The following is a 24,049-nucleotide window of genomic DNA, read 5'->3' as shown; positions in this document are numbered from 1 at the left end:
TGGCCTGCAAAAGACCAGAGCTAAGTTTAACACAGGTCAGAGAGTGAGATACAAGCGGGAGCAGGGGCTGTCTGGGGCACTTTGGCTTACCCCGTGTAGCCTGTCCAAGACCACTGATTTTTAGAGAACTTGTATATTGATTTTTGTTTTTCTCTGTAGTGACGGTTCCAACAACAGGAAAAAAACATGAATATTCAAAACTGTGCCAGGTGTGGGTTTGTGGTGTACCCAGCTGAGAAGATCAATCTCATTGGTCAGGTAAGACTCTGTGCATGTAAAATGTGGATGTGCATTTGCTGTTACGATAAACATCGTATTTTGTCTTTATTGGCCAATAATTTAGCATATAACTATAACTAATACATCAGTGACACATTATCTTTTATGATGAACTCAAAACTGTGAAAGCTAGGTGATGATGGTTAGGATTCAGTTTGTTTAAGATCTTGCCCATCACATTACCAGTGAGGACAGCAAAAAAGATGGCCATGTCAGATTTTCAGCCATGACTTTAGAATAAAATACTAAAAGGTAGGTCCAGATTGTGTAATACCGGGGTGATTCATTCTTTGTCTGTTCTCTCTGTCATAAACAGAACTGGCACAAAGCATGCTTTCACTGTGAGGTCTGTAAGATGGTTCTCACCGCCAATAATTTTGTCAGCCATCAGAAGAGGCCTTATTGTCAAGTGTAAGTACAGGATGATCTTTCATTTAAAATCTTCTCTTGGTAAATAAAGAGCATCTATTGTTTCTTTGTTTCTCTAAAGATACATTCTCTACATATACATCAACAACTGTAAACAATGCAGCCATTCTTACCACTGCCACTCAGCTAAAAAAACTGTCAAGTGTCTACTGAGTGTGCTTATAACCTGTATGTAATTCACAGACACAATCCACGGAACAACACCTTCACTAGCGTCTATGAAACTCCCGTCAACATCAATGCTAAGAAGCAGGCACAGGCTGTGAGTGAGGTGAGCTTATGGTTATATTTCATTGATGCTAAATGACAGAACGCAGCTTTTTATTGCTTTACTCATTGCATACATCATGATGTTCATAAGGAGATAATCACGATTACGTATATTGTGGCTTCATTAATTAGTGGATTCTAAAGCAGAATATATTAAAGACTGGATAATCTAGAAATATCAGTTTAATTATTACATGTATATTTAGTATGTTGTTGCTGTGGAAGTAAAACTTAATGTCTCCAATATGAAAGAAGAAAGGTGGTCTGATTCCAATATTTGACAGCTAAGACTAATGAAGTTAAAGAGTAATAGTAGTGTTTACGTAGACAGTCCATATTTTAGAGAGACTGGGGCCATTGCCCTGATTACTGCTAAATTGTCCTAACTGATCTGAAATGAAGTGTCCTTTCAAAGACCCTGTAACTAAGTAAATTTATTTCTAAGCCTTTTTTATGGGAGGATTGTAAAGCTGTTTTTAGGAGAACTCTGAGGCCCTGGTGACTCTACAGGTTTGGAATGGGGTCTGAGTCTCTGAGCTATTTCTGTAGTGTGACAGCGACACGACACCCCTCGCTAGTCTGCTTTATGCGCTTGGTGGTTAAATTTATGCCCCCAGAAAGCAGCCCTCCTTTTTTCCTTCCTCCCTGTCCTGTCTCTCTCTCTCTCTTCCCCTCCATCTCCCTCTCTCATCCTGGGGTCCCCACCTGCTCCTGTCTGTCAGCTTGCTTAAGAGCTTTCTCTGGGCTCTGCAGAGCTCCAGTGTGCGGCCTATCAAAACTCCATCATGCACATCATTCCCCTACTTCCTGGAAAGACCTGTAAGAACACAGATCATTTTCCTATATGAACAGATAGCACTGACCACATGCTCTGACCCAGGGAGACGGCATCACTTTGTATGCCTATCTTTACTTGATAGCTAAAGGTTACTTCCCAATCAAGTCACGATATTGTTTTAGGGATATGTAAAAATAGCTGTTGAAAAATTATGATCACAGCCCTATCATGATTCTTTTAACCCCTTGAACACTAAGCTTAAGATCAGGATTGGGATATAACATAATACAGGTATTGGGAATACATATACAGAATATAGAAATTAAATGTCTATATTCAGTTCAAGTTATATTTTGTAAAGGCAGTATTCAGAATACAGTTATCTTTTACATATGTAGGGGAATACTTTTAGAATATGTACCCACTAAGTTAAAAAATACTTTTATTCCATCTCTAAAAGAAACACCATCGGTACCTGCTTATTAACTCTTTTAAAATCAACATACAGCATTTTAAAGACATACTGTAAAGAAAAACTCAAAAAGGGCTTCTTTGCTGAAGTTCCTGCTAAAGCCTGAGTAGACTGATAAACGAATGTGATGAGCATTACTATAGTCACTAGGAACTGAACAGTCTCCTTAGTAGGGGACATGTTCACAAGTGATAAGCTTAGCATCAGTGTTGTACTGGCCTTGTCATTCTTATGATTCAGTTATTAATCTTATTATTTAATAATTGCTGTGAAATATTTGGTGACTATGAAACTAATTTGTTGTTGCTCGTGTGAAAAATTCATGATGAATGGACCAATCAGAGGAATTGAAATGCTCTAGAATTGCTTGGAATAAAATCTTTTCACATTGACTTTCATGGAAAGTTAAGAAAGTTTTTGCCCTCTCCTGTAAACCATTTTTTACCATTTACCATTTTTCTTTGGACAGCAACAATGTAAGTGCTGTAGTTACAGGGGCAAATGGAGACAACAGGAGGTTAAAGCCTGCATACAGCAATGTGTAAATAATGTATGCCCACTATTGTACTAATATTTAATTCATTCATTCATTCATCATTGTTAACTGCTTAATCTAGATAGGGTTGCAGACTGTATAATACTGATATTTCATATATTTGCATGCCAATATTAAAACATAAAAACAATTAACCTTTTTAACAGGATTAGTAATATCAAACATATTCAGCACAGATTCTGTTTTGTTGCCTATTGTAACAGTGATTTTTTCTTTTTATTGTGTTGCTAAAATTCTTGTTCTGATCTCCATGTTGTTATAAATATTGTAGCAAAATACCCACTAATGTTAAATATGATGATAATTAAGAAGAAAAAGGAAAGACTGTCATTAACCGCTGTAGTATAATTCAACAAACGGTCATAGTACTGTAGAGAAGTGTTAAAAATGATTTCATATCAGTGCTTCTTTCTTTCAGTTGTTACTGGCAAAATAATAATCTATTTTGGGTTTAATTAGAACCATTTAAACTGTAATTAAAACTATCTAATAATTGATATCAGACAGCTCTTTTGTAACTTAGTTATGTACTTTTTCAACAGCCATCCTCTGACCCCCAAAATTATCTTGCATAATTTCAAAAAGTGGAGGGGACATGCCCCCAGTCCCACCCTGAATTTGTACCAGTGGTGGACCTATGTACAGGCCCTTACAATTTTTTAAGCAATATATTTTATGTGCTTAAGCTGAACTGTGCTGAGTGAAGACACTGTGTTTGTTTTCAGATTAAATATCGAGAGGAAGGTGAACGTTTCATGTCCACTTTTCACTATGACATGAGGTCAAAAGAAATAGAGCAGGCTCGCAAGGCCAGCCAAATGACCAACCAGGTAAGAGGTCACTTCATGTCACCTTTACAGATGAGTTAATGTTAAATGTTAAATTCAGGACCACTGAAATCAGGGTGCTCACAGGTGCACTGAAATTTTTCCTAGGCTTACCAGTCTGAGTTTTCAGAGCAGCAGACATGGTACTCAGGCAGCGTAACCAGCCAGGAGATAGTTCGTGTTTCTCAGGCACAGAAGACCATCAGTGATGTAAGTGATCTCTCTCAGAGCTGCATATGAACACTCCTGCCTGTGATGGATGCAGTCCATGGAAAATTAAGGCATGTGCTTCTGTTCTCTCTGTCTTAGGTGGAGTACAAACGAGGTCACGATGAGCGAGTGACACAGTTCACCTCTGTGACCGACACACCTGGAATTCTACACGCTAAGACTGGAACCTCACTGGCAAGCGATGTATGGGCACTTTCCCCCTACAGTGGCTTTTACTGCACTTTACACTTAGCTTGAATAGCTTTTACTGCTGCGTGTACAGTGCCAGGAACAAATCTGCTAGTAATTCACCAGTACATTCACCTTATAATACAACTTTGCTCTTTTGTCTGAGCTTATCTCACAAAGAGTTTTTTGCAACTCCAAAAGAGTATTTTGCATTTCATTTGCATATGTAATATATAACACATAATCTTTAAATGATTAATCCTTTGTAGTAACAAAGTGGTGTTATGTGCAAGAATCAGAGATCATTCTTCATTTATTTAATTTCCAATCAAACTGGCCATTAAGGACAAGTTATTCATTTTTCAGCATCAGGAAAAAAGCAGAAAATATATTTAACAGAAAAATCATTTTTTCAGTATTAGTGTGTCCACCTTTACCTTTATTACAGTTTTTATTCTTTTCAGAAAACTTGCTTTCAGCTGTCCAAAGTCAGCTGCAGGGATAATTTTCCAAAGTTCAATCTTAGAAGTAGGTTATATTTTCTGCATCTCACGATGCAATGAATCCCAAACACATCTCAGTGATGTTGAGGTCTGGACTCTGAGCTGGTCTGCTCATTTTTCTAAGAACGCTAAGATCTGCAGATTTTCCCTTGTTTTCTTTTTTTAGTAACAGTTTCTTGACAGCTACACCTCAATTCAGACCCATAGCATTGAGTTGTCTGCTCACAGTGGAAGGATGGACAAACACTTGTGGATTTATTTCAGATGTGAAGCAAGAGTGGAGCTTGATTTTCTCCTGCTTCTCAAAGATGAAAGCTAAACATATGAAGTACTGTTTATCTGATGGTGTCAGTTTTGGTGGCCTACCAGGTTTTGCACAGTTATTAAGAGACCCATTTTTTGAACTCCAGTTTTGGAAACCCCTGTTTTTTAGTTTATTTTTCCCTCAGAATCTCCTCAGAAATATCTCCAAAAATGAATAACCTGTACTTAATGGCCTTTTTAGTGGGAAGTAAATAAATGAACGGCGGTCTCTGACATTTTGGACCTATTTCTGTCTCTGTTTGTCTACTGTTTGTCACAATGCCTCCTTTATTTTGTTGTTGCTGTAAGGGCAATTCCAAAAGGTTGAGCTAGATAAAATATTTTTAGGGTTGTTGAATTTTACTGAAATGTATGCTGGGCAATGGCTAATATTTTTCAAAACAATATAGAAGTTTGGTATGTTAAAAGTATTCTTACTAACTGAAAGGACACTGCATGACTCTGGAGCCTATGCTTAAGCCTGTGCTCTTGATTGACAGGTGAAGTACACAGAGGTATATGAACAATCCAAAGGAAAAGGCAGCTTCCCTGCCATGCTCACTCCAGGATATGAAGTGGCCAAGAAAGCCAACACTCTTGCAAGCAATGTAAGTAAACCCCCCTGAGGTGCAAGCACTGTGGAATTCTGTGCCGTGACTTCCACAGTAAATGCTGTAAGAGAAGTTTTGAGCAGTTTCTGTATGTGTGTAATTTACTTTCAGGTGGAATATAAGAAGGGACATGAGGAGAGGGTGTCGAAGTACACAACTGTGACAGATACCCCTGAAGTGGTCCTGGCTAAAAGCCAAGGAAGAATTGCAAGTGATGTAAGCACAAACCCTCTCACACTTTCATTCAATCTATAGAACTTGATTAACACTATATAATTTATAAAAAAAGATGAATCTGTGGATAGGGGGGTAATCTCTTACCCATGATTAACAGTTTGTCTACACTGAGGACTATGAACAGCAGAGAGGGAAAGGTAGTTTCCCTGCCCATGTCACTCCTGGATACCAAGTGGTCAAGAAAGCAAATGAGATGGCTAGTAAAGTAAGTACTCACACATAACTCATACTTTACTTTCAGGCTTACAGCTGTATGCAAAAATTTGAACAATTACAAGTTTTATTGATTTTCTATGTGAAAATAAGTTAACACACCCTGTTCAGGGAAAAATCTTAAATATGCATTTTTCTGAAATTTTTTAGTGCTCAGTTTATTTGCTGAGTTTGACATATTGGAAAAAATAAAGCATACAGCTGCATGTCCAAACAACAAAGCTGATTGCTTATGTTGTGCAGGTGAAGTACCAGCAGAAGTATGAGCAAGAGATGAAGGGTAAGGCTAGCACTGACGCTGGAGCTGCTGAGCTCGTTCTGGCCAAAGAGAATGCAGAGAAGTTCAGTCAGGTGATACATTTCATTCCTTTTCCATTTCAGCTCATTTTAAGGCACTGCTCATTCAGTAATATCAGTAATATCGTCCCCATATGGCACATTCTCATTTCCTCCAAATATACTCATCAAATTTCCTCTGTCTTTTTGACACGATCTTTTAATCATACTGTTTGGGCTTTTACTGCTAGCTACACTTGTGGCCAGGCATCTGTGTAATAATCTGATGAGCCTTTTTTCTGACGGTGCCCTGCAGGAAAAAGAGGTCTGCTATAGTTAATTAATCCAATTTGATCATTAGCTGTAGCAGATTGGTCAGGCTTCAGGCATGTACTTCAAAGTATTTACCATTGCATGGCATAAACAAAAGGAAGTGACTTTAACGGAGGAGACTTGAAGTTGAAATACTCGCAAACAGCCATGCAAATTCAGACACATTACCATTAAAAATGTCAAATCTCTTTTCAAAAATTTGGAATGACTGTTTTTATTCATACAAAACCAATTTTGCTGTATAAAATAATCCTAATGAGATGCCACTTCTACAACTACGACAAATTTTTATGAAACTGTAAAAAAAGAAGAATTTTAGATGTATTCAGAATAATGAACAAAGCTGTAATTGATTCCACAATGACTGATAAACCTATAGAACATCTAACATGAATTTATAATAAAATTAACATCTGCAATACCTCATATTTGAAAAGTGGTGATCAAATTTTAAGATAGCTTATCAAGAAGTTACTGTAAAGACATAATTACAGTAGATATATCATATTAATGTTTATATATAGATATAGCATATTAATACATCTAAATATATATTAGGTAAATATATTATTTAGTATTTAATAGCTTGCTGTTCTTAAAAGACTGACATATTAATTAAAACATCTTAAAATACTTTCTGTTGTCTAGCTTATAGTATTGCAGTCTACACTGTATTAGTCTGGAATGAAATTGCAATTATCAATATAAAAAGACATTTCAAACTTTTGGACAGTAGTAATGCATACATGTCTGTGTTTTTTACCAAATGATATATTTCAACGGTATAGTTTTCTGCCTCACTTTGCATTTCACTTTAACCCTATTATATATAATAGATACATATTACAGTAATAATTTATGAACTATATTTTTGTGTGTGCATCATTAAGTATATGTATTTGTTTGTCCTCACAGCATGCCTACACTGAGGAGTATGAGCAGCAGAGAGGCAAAGGAAGCTTTCCTGCTATGATCACGCCTGGATACCAGATGGCCAAGAAAGCCAGCGACATTGCCAGTGATGTGAGTATCACAGTGTCCTATCTTTAATTAAGTTTCGCTAGCTTATCACTGTGTACTATACTACACCTACACTATATGGCCAAAAGTATGTGGACAATTGACCATCACAGCTTGTTGGATATTCCATTCTAAAATCATGGGCACTTATATGGACTTGGCCTCCTTTTGTAGTTATAACATCCTCCACTTCTTTGTTAAGGCTTTCCACAAGATTTTAGAGTGTCTGTGAGTTTGTGCCATTCAGTCAAAAGCATTTGTGAGGTCAGGCACTGATGTTGGACGAGAGGACCTGGCTAGTAATTGACTTTTCAATTCATGTTAAAGGTGTTCTGTGGGCTTGAGGTCAGGGCACTGGCCACTGGAGTTCCTCCACACCAAACTTGTCAAAACATGTGTTTATGGAGCTGGCTTTGTTCACAGGGGCACAGTCATGCATTCCTGGTAGATAGCGTTCTCCTGGCATCCAACAAACCCAGATATACCCGTCAGACTGACATATAGTAAAGCGTAATTCTTCGCTACAGAGAGCACGTTTCCACTGCTCCACAGTTCATGGAACCATTCTAGCTGACTCTTGGCATTGCTTGTAGTGATCCTAGTGATCTGTGCTGCTGCTCAGCTATAGACACTCATTGCATGAAGCTCCTGATGCAAAGTACTTGTGCTGATGTTGCTTCCAGTGATGCAACAGAGATGTTACTTCTAGATGCTTTCATTTCACAATAATAGCAATTACAGTTGACCTGGGAAGATCTAGAAATGCAGAACTGGCTTGTGGCAAAGGTGGCATCCTTGACAGTGCCGTGTTTAAAGTCACTGAGCTCCATTCTTACTACTTGTTTGTATAGTGGATATTTTTAGTAGGAAGTTATGATGCACATTTTGTTACATAAAAACAGAGACTCTTGACACATCTTATAGGCTTACTGTGTCTACCTGAACAACATTTAACAGAAAAGTGTGGGCCTGATCAATCAAAAACGTGTTCTGTCCATGCTGCCTTTTCTACATAGAATATCTGCTCTAGGTTTGGTAATCAATCTTACTGTCATGACTCCCAGCCAGGAATCTAGTGTTGTCACTCCACAAGCTCCCAACAGACAGATTTAGTCACACATCTTGAGTGTATATTTGAGCACATGTGTGTTTGCTCACACCAGGAGAATGCAACCTGACATCAGCATTGTTGTTTTTAAGCAGCACCAACCTTGTTCCCTCTCTCCTTTTTTAACCTACAGCTGAAATATAAGAAGGACCTGAGCAAGATGAGGGGCTCGTCTGCCTACCACTCTCTGGCTCCTGATGACAACCTGACTCTGAAGAATGCCCGCAAGATCAATAAGATCGTTAGCGAGGTGAGGTTCTGAAGTGTAGTTTTAAAAACAGCATACACAAAGGTATTCTAAACTTAACAGCCCATATGTGCATTTCTGTTCCTCACTCTCATACATTATGTACTCAACACAACAGTACTGTACAAAAAGGCAAGGACCATCCTTTTATTCATTTAATTTCCAGTCAAAGCAGTCATTAAGTACAGCTTATTCATTTTTCAGCGTCAGAAAAAAAGCAGGAAGCAAATATTATTATAACAGAAAATTACACAGAAGCCTTCAACACTTCAAGTATATCAAATTTATCAGTATTTATTGTGTATTTTTTTACTTTTGTGCACCCTGCTACTACTTCAACTCTTCCATTTAACCAATTTTAAAACAAAGTTACAACTGTGTGCTCCCAAGTAAACAGTACTTAAAGCTTTTATCTTAGAGAGAGAAGAGAAAATCAAGCTCCACTCTTGCTTCAGATCTGAGTAAAATCTACAAATGTTTCTGTCCATCCTTTTACTGTGAGAAAAAAACTCAATGCTATCTGAGATGTGGAATAACTTCTATGGACCGATTCTAAGTCAAAATTTGTAATTTGAATTACTTGGATTACTTGGAACTTCTCAGACTGAACTTTAGAGGTGTGGAAAAGTATCCCTGCAGATGAAGAAACTGAGAAGAATGGAAGCTGTAATAAAGGCAGAAGTTGGACACATTAAATACTGATGCTATATTTAGGTGAGGCCTCTGTTAAATATATGTTTTCTGTTTTTTTTTCTGATGCTGAAATATATATAGCAAATTATTTAATGGCCACTTTGACTGGAAGTAAATAAATGAAGGGTGGCCTCTGACTAGTGCAGTAATATGGTAGGTACCCAATTATTTACAAGGGTTACTGAATAATAAGTTTAAAATTAATTTATAACTGAATAATAAGCCTATAGATGAAAAAGGTAAGCGGAACACACCTACAAATAGAATATACATATCTTGTACACAATTATGACATGTTTCCCAGACTCAGCCTGGGCTAAAAATTCTCGCTAAGATTTCCGATGATGATAGGTATAATCCATGTCTAGGAAAGCACTTTTTGTAAGTCGCTCTGGATAAGAGCGTCTGCTAAATGATGTAAATGTAAATGTAAATGAAACCAGCCCTAAATGTTCTTGGAACATTATCCATGACATGCCGTCAGGACCATATGCCATTGAGTTGGACTGTGGTTCCCTTGCAAGCCCATACAGCAAAATCAGACCTTTGTATAATACTGTGCATGATATAGAAGATTAAAAAAAGCAATTGGTCATGAGCTCAGTCAGACATAAAGGCTCCAAGCCTGCGTTGTGTTCATCTCTCACGTGGCTCTCCCGCTGAGCTCAGCTCCTCACACAGAGCATAGTCAGAGAGCACTCACGCCTGTAAACACCACATCAGCGTCCAGAGATGGCACCAAAGCATCTGTCTACATGCCTCTGTTGATACCTGATGATACCATAGTCTGTTGCCATATCATCATCTGAGTCCGATTTATCTTTAGGGGTCAAAGAGCAAAGAGGCTTTTGTGTGTGGGCGTGAAGGTCACCACGAGAGACAAATGTTTAGAATTCCAGTGTGTCACTACATCACTCCGAGTGAAATGGAAGGTATCAGATTATGGTTGTTCGTGCTATAACTGATCACCTCTTGTTCTTTCTCATTCAGGTTGAATACAAGAAGGACCTTGAGAATACAAAAGGACACAGCATCAACTACTGCGAAACACCACAGTTCAAAAACGTGTCCAAGATCGCCCAGTATACCAGTGATGTGAGTATGCCATCTGTGATGTGACTGCTCATAGAGTGAGAGCGTTTTCTATATTTAAGTGAGACGTTACTATGCAGAGTCATGCTGTTTCAACGCTGCCATTTATAATCATGCAAATATAAAAAATTCCTTCCATCACAGTTATGTAGGTAAAATAAATCCACACTAAGAGAAATATACTGCACATGAAATGATATCTGGCTGCTTATGAATGAAAACACTGCAGGCGTGCACTGAATTTTGTTTTAAATTGTGTTTGATTGCAGAATAAATATAAGGAGAAGTATACCAGTCACATGAAGGGTCACTATGAGGGAACTGGACTGGACAAGAAAACTATGCATGCCATGAAAGTCAGAAAGCTGGCCAGTGATGTAAGACTTCATTACTGTTATTGCACTGCTATTCCTCCTGTGTGGTATGTCAAACCCAATGTGCCTGTACTGTAAATGTAACATGTAAGAACAGTGTATTGAAAGACTGCATCATGTTAGAGTTCAGAGCTTTTTGTCAGTAAAGTTTATACTTTCTACATTTTATATTATTTTAAAGTCCAAAATAATCATTACACTGACAAGTTTCACTAAGTCAATCTCCTTCATTTCAGGTTGCGTATAAGTCAGAATATGGGCAGGAAAAGATGGAGCAGGGAGAGTACAACTACCCTGCTGACATCACTCCATCTTATCAGACCCAGAAGAAACTTGAGCCTCTCAAAGATGTGAGTCTGCTGAATGTGTGATCTTTTCTGAAATCACAAGCGATTTTTGAAATACACAAAATACATCTAAATATAGTACAATGCAAAATTCAAAATTGCCATGAAGTTATTAATTTTTCAGTGTCAGGAAAAAGAAGAAAACAGAAAATGACAGAGAACAAATAAATATAGTATCAAAATTTTCAGTATTGTGTTCAGTGTGTTCACCTTCAGCTTTTTATTATTTTTTGGTAGATATTTTCTTTTTTTTTTTTTTCATCCCACAAACCAAACATTGCCACATTCAGTGATGTTTCAGTCTGGACTCTGGGGTGGTCAGTCCATTGTTCTGAAACACCAGCAGCTTCTTTGATTGATTTGCAGATTTTCCTTTTTTTCGATAACGACTTCTTGATAGCTATACATGCTCTCAGACTCATAGTGTTGAGTTGTCTTCTCACAGTGGAAGGATGAACAGAAACAACTGTGGTAAGTGGAGTGGAGCTTGATTTTCTCCTCTCTCAAAGATGAAAGCTTTAAGTACTGTTTATCTGATGGTGACAGTTTTTTGTGGTCTACCAGGGCTTGCATTGTCATTAGTTAGTTTCTCTATATTTTTTAAGAATTTCCATTGCAGTTAAATGTTTTTTCTTATACTTTCATTTAACATCCCCTTCTTTATACAAGTAGATGATCTTATATCTAATCTCCTAAGAAATATCTCCTGAAAAATGAATAATGTCTACTTAATGGCTATTTTGACAGAAAAAACAAAGGGTGGTTTCTTACATTTGCACAGTACTGTAGAACATTGCCTTCATAGCTAAATATTTTTTCCTGTACAGAAAAATTACAGACAGCACATTGACAAGCTCAAATACAGCCAGGTGACAGACACTCCTGACATTATTCAAGCTCGAATCAATGCTCAGCAATTTAGTAATGTAAGTATTCATCTCTTCTCTAGAAGTGAAATCTATCATTTTTGTCTAAAATCATGTCTAATGTATTATGTGTAACACATCATCGGCTATAAATCTCCTGTGATGTCTTTTGCAGTTGAACTACAAAGCCAACTATGAGAAAACTAAGACACAGTACACCTTAGCACAGGATACGCCTCAGCTCAAGAAGGCCAAAGCCAATGCAGAGCTCATCAGCGATGTGAGTTTATGCCATAAAAACAGTAACACTTAGGGTGCCTTCCAGTTTCAGCTTGGTGTTTTTATTATATTGTTGATTCTCTCCATGGCTATAGATCAAGTATAAGGAGGACTGGGAGAAGAATAAGTCTAAAGCTTGTGATATTGGTTTGGACACGCTGACCTTTAAAGCTGCCAAAGCTTCTCGAGATCTGGCCAGTGATGTAAGTCAAAGTTTAAATCATTTATATGAATAATTTAATTATAACATGCTGCTTGTGATATATCGTGATATATATGATGTCAAACCATTATCAAGTAACTGTGAGCCTGTCTTGCAGATCAAGTATAAGGAATCATATGCGAAGAACAAGGATAAAGCAGTAGGTGTAAATGTGAGTGACTCCAAGACCCTCCATTGTCTCCAAGTGGCAAAGCAGAACAGTGAGGTAAACATTTCTTGACCAATTAAAAAATGGGAAAAATTATAGAAGGATATGAAATGTCATATCAAAACATCATAACTCTGTTTCTTTTTTTTAACCATTTGAAAATCACAGCTGCACATTGTATGAGTGGACCAACAGAAATCTTCAATTAATACATTTTAGGAGGTTTTTGCAACTACAGGGAGTTAAGGCTGTCCACATTTTTATAAAAACAGAAAAATGTTTTTATCATGACCTGTCCTTACCATAACAAAGTGCACAATAAATAAAGTTGCAGTAAATACTTTTTCATTGCTTTTGAGTATAAATAGCAAAAGCATGGCCTGTTGAATTGCCGTTGGAAGACAACCTATATATTTTAATACAACATGAATTTAAAATTGTTCTAAAAGACAAAATACATTAGTTCTAAGCATTATGGTAAGAACATACATAACATAGTAAATCTAAAAAGATGATGTTTACTTTGCTTTTCTTGAAATCCAGATACTCCTAGATTAGGCTTCCCGCACTTTTGTCGATGTATGCTTTGGCTAACTTGTGTTTCCATTGAAATTAGGTTTGTTTGCATTAAGTTTGCTTGGCTTTAAAAAAGTGATTTAGATCATTTGGTCAGTGTTGTGGTAAGGACATATAAATGCAGGACAAATTAATGATCTCCAACAGTATTTATTTCCATATGATTAGATTTAACATTTGTATAATGTGGTTTCAACTGAAAAGATGTAATTCTGTTACTTGCCTTTATGCATTTGAACATTGAAGGTGTGGGATGTGAACAGGTCTGGTATTTTGACCCAAAATATGCTTCATAATATATATGTATATAATATTACATTATATTTAGCATCAAGTTTTGCATGTGGAAATGTCTTATGACACCAATAAAATATTTTTCATGCATCATGCTAAAAATGTGAACATATTTCCAAGAATCCACTGCCGGGACCTGTACCCCCTGTATTGCAGAAACACCCATTGAGGTTAAAAATGTTTTTGGAGTTTTGTTACAACATTAACAATGTATTGAAATTAACTGCTCTAATACACAAACAACTGTTGTGGAGTGAGGAATTAAAGCGTCATGTTTTCACATCTCCTTAGATTGCCTACAAAAAGGACTCAAAAGAAACTCAGACTAAGTGTAACCTGCCTATGGACATGGTGAACCTAAACCATGCGAAGAAAGCCCAGGCACTGGCCAGTGATCTGGACTACAGGAAGAGGCTCCATGAGTACACCATTCTGCCTGATGACATCAAAGTGCAGCAGGCTAAGAAGGCCTATGACCTGCAGAGTGATGTAAGAGAAGAGAGAGTTAACAAAGGACTAAATTAACTGTTTTATTATCTGTAATGTACCTATGAGCACTGCTGTTTGACCCTAACAGAACCGGTACCGCTCAGACCTGATCTGGATGAAGGGGGTTGGCTGGGAGGCTGATGGCTGCCTGGATGTTGAACAGGCCAAGAAGGCTGGAGAACTTCTAAGTGATGTAAGTTGTATGTGGAGGCTACAGTGTTTTAGGAGGAAAATTGATGACTTTTTTCTGACTGATGCCTCTCTTTCCTCACAGAAAAAGTACCGTCAGAAGGTGGACAGAGTGAAATTCACTCAAGTGGCCGACACTCCCTCTATCAAACATGCCAAGAAGAGTCAGGAACTGCAGAGTGATGTTAGATTCTTTTTATAAACCTTTTGGTCAACATGTTTTGTCTGATTGGTTTCTATATTATGCATTGTGTGTCAGTTCATTTAGTTTCTTATTGGTCTTTTTTCACCATCAGCTAACATACAAGGCGGGTACAGAACAGATCATCCATCAGTACACTGTGAGCAAAGACGAGCCTCTCTACAAGCAGGCCAAAGCTAATGCAGAGCTTCTCAGCAATGTATGAGTTAATTTTCAAATGTGTTACTTATTTGTACATCAAATAACCTGCTAGCATTAAGATTTTAAGTTAATGCTGTCATATATGTGTTCTTCAGAAAACATATAAGAGTAGCTGGGAGGCCCAAAGGGACAAGGGCTTTGAGCTACGTATGGATGCACTATCTATCCTCACTGCCAAAGCTAAAAGGGATCTCGCCAGTGATGTGAGTGACCAAAACCAAACTCCTGTCAACCTAAAACCTGCAGACTAAAACTACAGTAATACTCAAAGTGATGATATCAAAGAAAAGCCTCCATTAGCCTCCTAAATCATTCTTAATGTTCATAATGTGATGATTGTTGTTGATTAATATAAAATGTGGAAAATGTAGTTGCATTCTATTCTGTTCTGTAAAATTTACAGGCATTTTGTTATTCTATCTTTTTTGGTGGTTACTAGGTGAAATACAAGCAGCAATATGAGATGACAAAGGGGAAGATGATTGGGGTGAAGACTGTAACAGACGATTCTCAGATGGCTCACTCAGCCCTGGCCACTAAGCTTCAAAGTGACCGTGACTATAAGAAAGAGTATGAAAATTCTAAGACCAAATACAATGCCTCGCTTGACATGTTGACCATCAGCCAAGCTAAAAAGGCCCAAGACCTGGCCACAGAGACCAACTACAGAACTTTCCTGCATGAGTACACAAGTCTGCCGAGTGATATGAAGGTGGAGTGGGCCAAGAAAGCCTATGGTCAACAGAGTGATGTAAGAGTTTGATGAAACAACCACTTATTCCAGCATGCTTGATATGCAGCTTGTTTGTCAAAGAACACTGAGAATTTCTTTCTCCTTCAGAAAAAGTACAGGTCAGATTTGAACTGGATGAAGGGTGTGGGATGGGAGACTACTGGATCTCTTGACGTGATGCAGGCTAGGAAAGCTAGCGATCTCGCCAGTGAGGTACTGATCAACTGTTTCAGCTCCAATATAGTACCACAGAATACTAACATGGCCACCTTTTGTTGACTCATATAATGTATCATAAACTCTCAGAGAGCTTCTAATAGAATTTTAAACTGATGTAACTTTGCAGACAACTGTAATTCCTTACATTTTAAATTTGATTTAGTTACTTAAGATTTGAGTTAGACAACTGGTTAAATTTAAATTAAATATTACCTATTACTTATCTTAATTTCAGCTCTGTTTAGTCAGTTCATAGCATTCTATAAGCAGTTAACCTCAATATTTAAGATGCAATTTACCTGGTGAAAAACATTTTAAACACTTTAAAGGATCCATATCATGGAAAACAAAAATGTCTTAATTTTTTAAAATAGAAGGGTTTGATGTTGTGGCTGTATGATTTAAACAAATTTTACTACAGTTTTTTTCATGAAATGCATGAAATGACATGACCTGACAGGCCCTAGATAATCTGGTGGGGAATAACCCATATTTTGTATTCAGTTTTATGACTAAGGCTGTATTTTGAGAAAGCAAGTTATGTTAAGAATATGAAGGAACTTTTACTCAGGTCATCAGGGGCCTGGCCTTAGAAGAACCTCTTACTCAGCAAATGTCAAATATAGTACATCTGAAAACTCCAGCCTTTATACAACAGTCTGATATTTATTCTGACTATTAAAAAGCCATTATGAAGCCAGAGTGTCACAGTCTAATATAATATACTGAAATGAACTGCCAGTCTGTCATAATTGGAGTGTATTAGACCAAACAAAACTCTCATAATGCTTATTACCGGTTCATACTGGAGCATTTGTATTATCACCCTCCTTAACTGCAGCTATTATTACAGTCATTAGATATGCTTTACTCAAAATAAAAACTTTTAAATAGAGCTATTAAAATAGAGGGGTACATGCCTGGGTTAATATTTCTAAGAAACATATTTCATCTGTGTGGAATGTTAAGAGTATACAATAAAATAAAACAACTAGTCTATACTTAGCATCATTGACATACGGTCACATCTTTTGCACTATCCAAACCTCTGAATATGAATAATTGTATATCTTTCTACATTCAGAACAGACTCCAGTAATGAACTTGGCAAATAAATCTCTGACGTCTCTCCTGTGTGTTCCAGAAAAAGTATCGGCAGAATGTCAGTGCTCTGAAATTCACCAGCGTGGAGGACACACCAGAGATGGTGCAAGCCAAGCTCAGCAATAAGCTGGCACTAGAAGTAAGCAAATTCCACTGCTAAATCATTTTAAAGAAATTTAAGAAAGATGGAATGCACTTGATGAATCAACAGTATTTTTCCTTGGGGTATTTTGCATTGAGTTATTGATGATTTTTGTCTTATATCTTGTGACCTTACAGAGGCTGTACAGAGAGAAAGGGGAGAGTGAGAAGCATAAATACACACTGACAGGAGATCTTCCAGAGCATGTGCAGGCCAAGATGAACGCCATGAACATCAGCGAGGTGAGATTCTAGCTTGGGTTCCATACTGCCTGTTGCAGAAAAGGTTATAAAAGCAACAAATTATACCAAAGGTACAGTACTGTATAAATGTCAGAGATTTTTAATTTCCTGTTAAAATGGCCATTAAGTTAGTCAATTTTCAGGAGATATTTCTGAGGAGATTAGATATGATAATCTGCTTGCGTAAGGAAGGGTAAAGTCAAAAGTTTCCCGAAAATAGAGAAAATAGGACTCCCAAAATTGACACCATCAGATAACAGTACTTCATGTTTGAGAGATAGGCAGTCTATCTTTTCACTGTGAGAAGACAGCTCAATGCTTAGCAGCTGTTAAGAAGCTGTGATTAAAAAAAGAAAATAGACACAAAAGTATAAAGTTTGCTAACCAAACAGGAACAATGGACTGACCACCCCAAAGTCCAGACTTTAACATGACTTGAATGCGTTGGGGTTTACTTGGATTATAAAAAGCAGAAAGTACACTTCGGAGATAAAATTTTGACAGTGTGTAAAAACATTCCTTCTTTTAAACTGAAAGTAAATCTTTGAAAAGATAAAGGCAAAGGGTGAATGCACAAAATATGAAATACTGATCCTATATGATCATATTTAGATGTTGAGGCTTCTGTGAAATATTCTGTTAAATAAATGTTTTCTGCTTTTTTCTGGTTGCTGAATAAGGAACAACTTGTAATTAATGGCTCTTTTGGCTGGAAATTAAATAAATAAAGGACAATCTCTGGCTTTTGCACTGCATTGCATGTGGGTAGCTGTATATTGTACCCCATATATAACTCATTATGAAATTTTTTATGTATTACTGTTTTCTTTACAGTCACGGTACAAAGAGTCATGGATGAAGCTCAGAGATGCAGGCTACAAGCTACGTTTGGACGCTATTCCATTCCAGGCTGCCAAATCCTCTTCAGAGATACTCAGTGATGTAAGAGTGGTTGCCACATTTTTCACATTACTATATTTTCTGTCCTTGTATTTCATTTTGGTTGATTCTGGAAACAAATGAAAAGTAATTGAGAGCCACAAATGTTCACTTTCAGCAAAAGTACAAAGAGGAGTTTGAGAGGACGAAGGGTAAGATGATTGGTCTGAGAGCATTGGAGGATGACATTAACATCGCCCACTCAGTGCATGCCACTCAGCTACAGAGTGATGTGAGTATGCCCGTGGTGTACACTATATGAATAACATATTAGCAAGTCAGACATACAAACATAGTGTATGCATTAAATGTCAACTTTTTTTGCTCTCTCTCTAGATTAAATATAAGAAGGACTCTACTAAAGTACACTCTCAGTTCCACCTTCCAATGGACATGCTGGACGTGGTTCATGCTAAGAAGGCTCAGGCTCTGGTCAGTGATCAGGATTATAGACTGACCCTCCACAATTACACTGCTCTGCCTGATGATTTGAAGGTGCAGGCTGCCAAGAAAGCGTATGAGCTGCAGAGTGAGGTAAACTTTTATCGCACTATTTATCCATAATACAATAATTTATTTTAATTTATTCACTGTACATAATATGAGAAAGCTTTTAAATCATGCCATTGCTTATTGCATTAAACTGGATTCTCCATTGCAATGTTTGATACATAGTATTTACATAAAATAGTATTATAATAATATTATTGAACTTGCAGTTTTTCTGAGCAATGCTTTCTATGTATGTAACAGAAATCGTATCGTTCTGATCTGAATTACCTGCGTGGGGCAGCCTGGATTGCCACTGGTGCCTTACAAATTGAGGGCTCCAAACGTGCAACACAGCTGATCAGCGATGTAAATGTTCAACATTTAATGTCAGATATAACTATATTAATCTCTAAGAATATATAGACAAGAGAAAATTTAACCTTTTCTTTTTCTATTTCTTTCGTTCAACAGAAAAAGTATCGACAGCAGCCTTACACGTTTAAGCACACTTCTGTTATTGACTCTCCTGACATTGTTCATGCGAAGTTCAGCAACAAGATCACCAATGAGGTGGGTGAACTTAAACCTTTTTATCTGCACTGTTTCTGTTCTCTGTTGAAACAGGATGAGAGCTGTTCTGTGTGTTTAACTCTCTTTCCCACAGCGCCTGTACAAAGAGAAGGGAGAGAACTACAGGCATAACTACACAATCACAGCTGAGCGACCAGAAATCACACAGGCCAAGATCAATGCTGCTAATTTCAGTGATGTAAGCCCTTCAAACCAACTTCACTACATTCCTACACGTTAATCCCTATTCTATAGCTTGATGCTCTAGATTATCCCAGTATGTTATAAGAAGGCTTTAACTGAGATTTTCTTGTTTAAAGACTAGGAAAACTCCCTTCTGGTGATGTATCTTGAAGGTGGGAATAACTTTAAAAAAACTACAACTGCTTTTGGGTGGATTTTTTGGGGCAGGCTGTTTTGAATGATTTTTTGTTAGCTGGTGAATGCTAATGTTACTGCTAGGTGGCCAAATGTCTTATTGCCGCCATATACCTGCAGTAACTGTCTTCAACTCATCATCACAAGGTAGAGAATTAATTACTCAAATGACAAAATTGACTTGTGGGATGAGGAGGCAATGCTAATGGTAGCAAGGGAGCTACCTAGCTATGTAGATACCTTACCTCAGTTTGGCTTCATTTCTTTGGCCGTCTGGTGTCCATTTTGTGTGGAGTAAAGGTCAAATTCCTGTTTTCTTTGTGATTTTGTTCAGTGACTAAGGTAAGAGTTACAGTGATGCTGGCTTAGTTGTATAGTTAGTTTTTAGTGTATTGATCAGTGGCTAGGCTTGCAGTCAGAATTTGACACCACAGGGATTTCCAATGATTGTATGATCTATGGGGTATTGTAGTGAGAGAACATTGATGAATGAATGCTATATAAAATCATAATTCTCTCAAACTGATTTGGCAGAGGGATATAATGCTGTGCTACAGAATACTACATAATATGACAAATAACATATTCAACTGTAATTTTAGGCCAGAATGCCCTTTTACCTGAGTGTGCTTTCTTATTCTAGACCAAATACAAAGAGTCTTGGCACACACTGAGAGCGCAAGGCTATAAACTGACCATGCAAGACATCCCCTTCCAGGCGGCTAAAGCATCCACAGACATTGCCAGTGATGTAAGTAAAACCATGCTAATTTTACTTGTTCTGTAAACATCTACAGACATAGACAGCAATGTTCTCTATTCTGTAATTCCACCATAGAAAGATGACAGAACTAGACTAATGTATGCATGCTTTTACCTGATGAACAGAACATTATACATTTATATTACTGTCTAAGTAGTTGTGATATAAAATATATAAATATATACTGTCCATTTTTGTTGTTTTTCTTTATTTTTTTACTTAACACCAGCTGCTCTTTACATTGTGTAAAAAGAATGGACCAATAGAAATGGTCCAATAGCCCAGAATAATTTGACATAAAATCTTATTATCGTACGTTGAAAGTTAAGAACACTTTATATACGAGACAGATATCAAAAGCTGTAATTGTGATGCCTTTTATTTCGCTGTAATTTGAGTTGTTCACTAATAATGTTTTTCTTATTATTCACAAATGTGGTCACTAACTTTTTGAGTAAACTTTGAACACATTCTGAATTCAATTCTTTCTATAGTACCAGTACAAGCACAACCACATTCTGGAGAAGGGCAAGCACATTGGTGCACGGAGCGTCATGGATGACACTCACCTCCTACACTGTCTGCAGACAGCACGTCTGCAGAGTGATAAGAATTACCGCAAAGACGCCCTGTCCACCAGCGGCGAGTATCACCTGGGACTGGACCTGATTAACCTGGTCCATGCTAAGAAAGCACAGGCCCTGGCCAGTGATCAGGACTACAAGACCCACCTTCACTCCTACACTGTCCTGCCTGATGACATTAAGGTGCAATGGGCCAAAAAGGCCTACGAGCTGCAGAGTCAGGTAAGACAGAAGGAGTTTAGAAAGAAAGATTGAGAGAGTGAAAAGTGTGACATTGAAAAAAGTATGGATTCAAATGAGTACATCTTTCCTAATTAATAACATAATTAGATGCAAAAAATTTCTTGCAGTTCACATTTGGCAATAAATATGTTGACGTACATGTTTAATTCATATAAAAATGTTATACCCATTTGAATCAAGCAAATTCAATAAATGACTTTTTGTGAGTAGTTTGAAGAGACTGGAAAACCAAAGTCATATTGGTAGGAAGGAAAATGTGTTGTGACTGAACACTATCCCAAGTAACGTGCAATTTTCTTCTCAGAATGTATACAAATCAGATTTGAACTTCATGAAGGGAGTGGCCTGGGACTCAGTAGGAGCTCCTCAGCTGGAGTCTGCAAAGAAAGCTGGAGAGCTCATAAGTGATGTGAGTCCAGGCTGGCAGACCTAATACCATAAACATATGATAATGTCAAGACAATTCATCTACTTGTTTATACAGTTTAACATTTACCTTCTGTGAAAATTTCCTGCTTTGCTCTTGCAGAAGAAGTATCGTCAGCTACCTGACAGGCTGAAATTTACCCAGGTTGCTGACTCGCCTGATATCATCCATGCCAAGAACAGCTACATGCAGTGTAGTGAGGTGTGTTTAAAAATAAAATCCTGTAGAAGTGACAGAAAAAAAGTACAGTATTATTGTATCTATGATGAATTGTTGCTCTGACCTGTCCCTGTTTATATTTTAGAGGCTGTATAAGTCTGGAGATACTGAGTCCATGCATAAATACACCTTACCTGCTGATCATCCTGACTTCATCAGAGCCAGGATTAATGCTCAGCAGATCAGTGATGTATGACAGGTTTTTAACCACATTTTATATGAAGGAACTCTGACATCATCAGCTTATGTTCTATCCTGTGTGTTCAATTTGCAGAAAGTTTATAAAGCGTCAGGGGACCAGGTAAAGACAGCTGGCTATGACCTGAGACTAGATGCCATTCCCTTCCAGACAGCCAAGGCCTCTAGAGAAATCGCCAGCGATGTGAGTAACATGTTTTCTTGGTCCCTTTTAAAATATCAACACACAGAATAGGTGGAATTTGGATTGAACCAAGGTTTCCTATTGTTCTTCAGTTCCGCTATAAGGAGGCCTTTGTGAAGCAGAAGGGTCAGCAGGTTGGCCTGCTCAGCGTAGAGGATGACCCCAGGATGAGGCACTCTCTGGCAGTAGGCAAGCTGCAGAGCAACAATGAGTACAAGAAGCAGTTCCAAGAGACCCGCTCTCAGTTTAAGATCCATGCAGACCAGCCGGAATTTCTGCATGCCAGAAAGAGCCAGGCTCAGGCCAGTGACCTCAGCTACCGCCAGCGCCTCCATAACTACACATGTGACCCAGAACAACTCAACGTCAAACACGCTAAACAGGCCTACAAGCTACAGAGTGATGTAAGGGAGACATTTTCAATGTCTTACAATGTATATTATGCTATTCATTATATGTCACATATTGCAGGCTCATTATTCAGTTGTTAAAAATAGTAATTAAGGCTTATTACTCAGTAACTACTATAAACTATTTGTTAACTACTATGAAACTAATATTTTACATAGTAGTTTTTTTCACTATAATATACTACTAAGTTAAGTAGTTGTAAGAGTGAGAGGTTGACATCTAGGCCCATATACATGCCTTTGCAGTTTAAGAGGTTGGAAAGAAAGTACATTTGACAATATGCTTGCTAGTACACCCATTCTGTTATTGCGAGAAATCTTAATAGTTCTTGATTAGGCTATACAAATGTGGGATTTTAATGGGATATCAACATGGGTCCTGACTATGAATGTCTGGTTGCAGGTGAAATATAAGTCAGACTTGAACTGGATAAAGGGAATTGGTTGGACCCCTCCAGGCTCTCATAAGGCAGAGATGGCCAGGAGGGCAGCAGAGCTTGGACTTGCAGAGGGAGTGAGCACTGATGAAGCCATAGCCAAGTACCAGCAACTGATGGTGAGAAGAGAAACTGCTTATAATAACTTAGAAACTACAACTAGAATTTGAAAAGAATCTATGTAAAAATCAATGAAATTATTCTCAAACTTATTATTATTTACTTATTATTCAAACTTTTCTTGCCGTCTCTCTGTGACATCTTTTTTCCTTCATTTCTCTTTTCTTCCAGATGCTCCAGCGTGAGCAGCAGTTGCTGGAGCAGCAGCAGCAGGACTCTTCAGAGCAGGTGGAGACAAGAGAGCATGTCCAGCAGTCTGTGGTCAATCCAGATGCCATGGAGATCCTCCATGTAAAACGGAAGAAGACCATCCACACTACTTTCAAACAAGCGAAGACTGCTAAGTCCATGACATCGCAGTCTATAACATCTCACTCTTCAACAAACCAGTCTGCAGTGAGCGAGCTCCATGAAAACAGGTCAATTACAGACAGGTCAACTGAAAATAAGTCTATTACAATGTAAGCTAAAGCTATTTTTCTATAAGCCTGCCATGTAGAGCCTGGTGTTCTTTACCAATATTTAGTGAGCAAAGATTGAAGGATATCTATGTGAAAATGAATGAATGAACTCTGTATGTGACAATGATGGAGAAAAGAGAAAAAGGCAGAATGGAAATGTTCAGTTTGTAGGTGACATTTATGGTTATATGAGGAAGATATAAATTGTGAATAGAAAAGGAAGTTTTGGAGTGTGTATCATGCATGTGAAAAAGGGTGGACTTGTTTAGTATTCATGTAGTGAAAAGACAAGTGCCTTTCTTTTTATTCACTGACAGTTGAAGCCTATTGCTTCATGTAAGGAAAAAAAA

The 24,049-nt window shown here is 37.6% G+C and overlaps 1 protein-coding gene across 1 annotated transcript; it reads left to right on the top strand.

Moving 5' to 3' along the window:
- LOC118809406 (nebulin-related anchoring protein) lies at positions 1-24,040 on the top strand. Its single transcript, XM_036572697.1, has 43 exons — positions 1-258; positions 596-690; positions 892-979; positions 3,510-3,614; positions 3,720-3,821; positions 3,921-4,025; positions 5,317-5,424; positions 5,539-5,643; positions 5,762-5,869; positions 6,121-6,228; positions 7,402-7,509; positions 8,748-8,864; positions 10,545-10,649; positions 10,916-11,023; positions 11,257-11,370; positions 12,195-12,293; positions 12,409-12,513; positions 12,608-12,715; positions 12,833-12,940; positions 14,045-14,242; positions 14,331-14,435; positions 14,517-14,615; positions 14,728-14,832; positions 14,930-15,037; positions 15,274-15,585; positions 15,676-15,780; positions 16,931-17,029; positions 17,170-17,274; positions 18,109-18,216; positions 18,332-18,445; positions 18,550-18,747; positions 18,967-19,071; positions 19,177-19,275; positions 19,370-19,474; positions 20,297-20,404; positions 20,911-21,222; positions 21,548-21,652; positions 21,773-21,871; positions 21,975-22,079; positions 22,164-22,271; positions 22,364-22,675; positions 23,085-23,237; positions 23,410-24,040. The coding sequence occupies exons 1-43, from the start codon at positions 187-189 to the stop codon at positions 23,701-23,703; spliced, it is 5,529 nt and encodes a 1,842-aa protein (XP_036428590.1). The 5' UTR covers positions 1-186; the 3' UTR covers positions 23,704-24,040.
- Positions 24,041-24,049: the final 9 nt, after the last annotated feature.

The sequence above is a fragment of the Colossoma macropomum genome, unplaced genomic scaffold (genome assembly GCF_904425465.1).
Source record: "Colossoma macropomum unplaced genomic scaffold, Colossoma_macropomum, whole genome shotgun sequence".
Taxonomy (NCBI): domain Eukaryota; kingdom Metazoa; phylum Chordata; class Actinopteri; order Characiformes; family Serrasalmidae; genus Colossoma; species Colossoma macropomum.
Note: the sequence above shows the minus strand (reverse complement) of the source record. Positions and strands in the feature narration are given on the sequence as shown.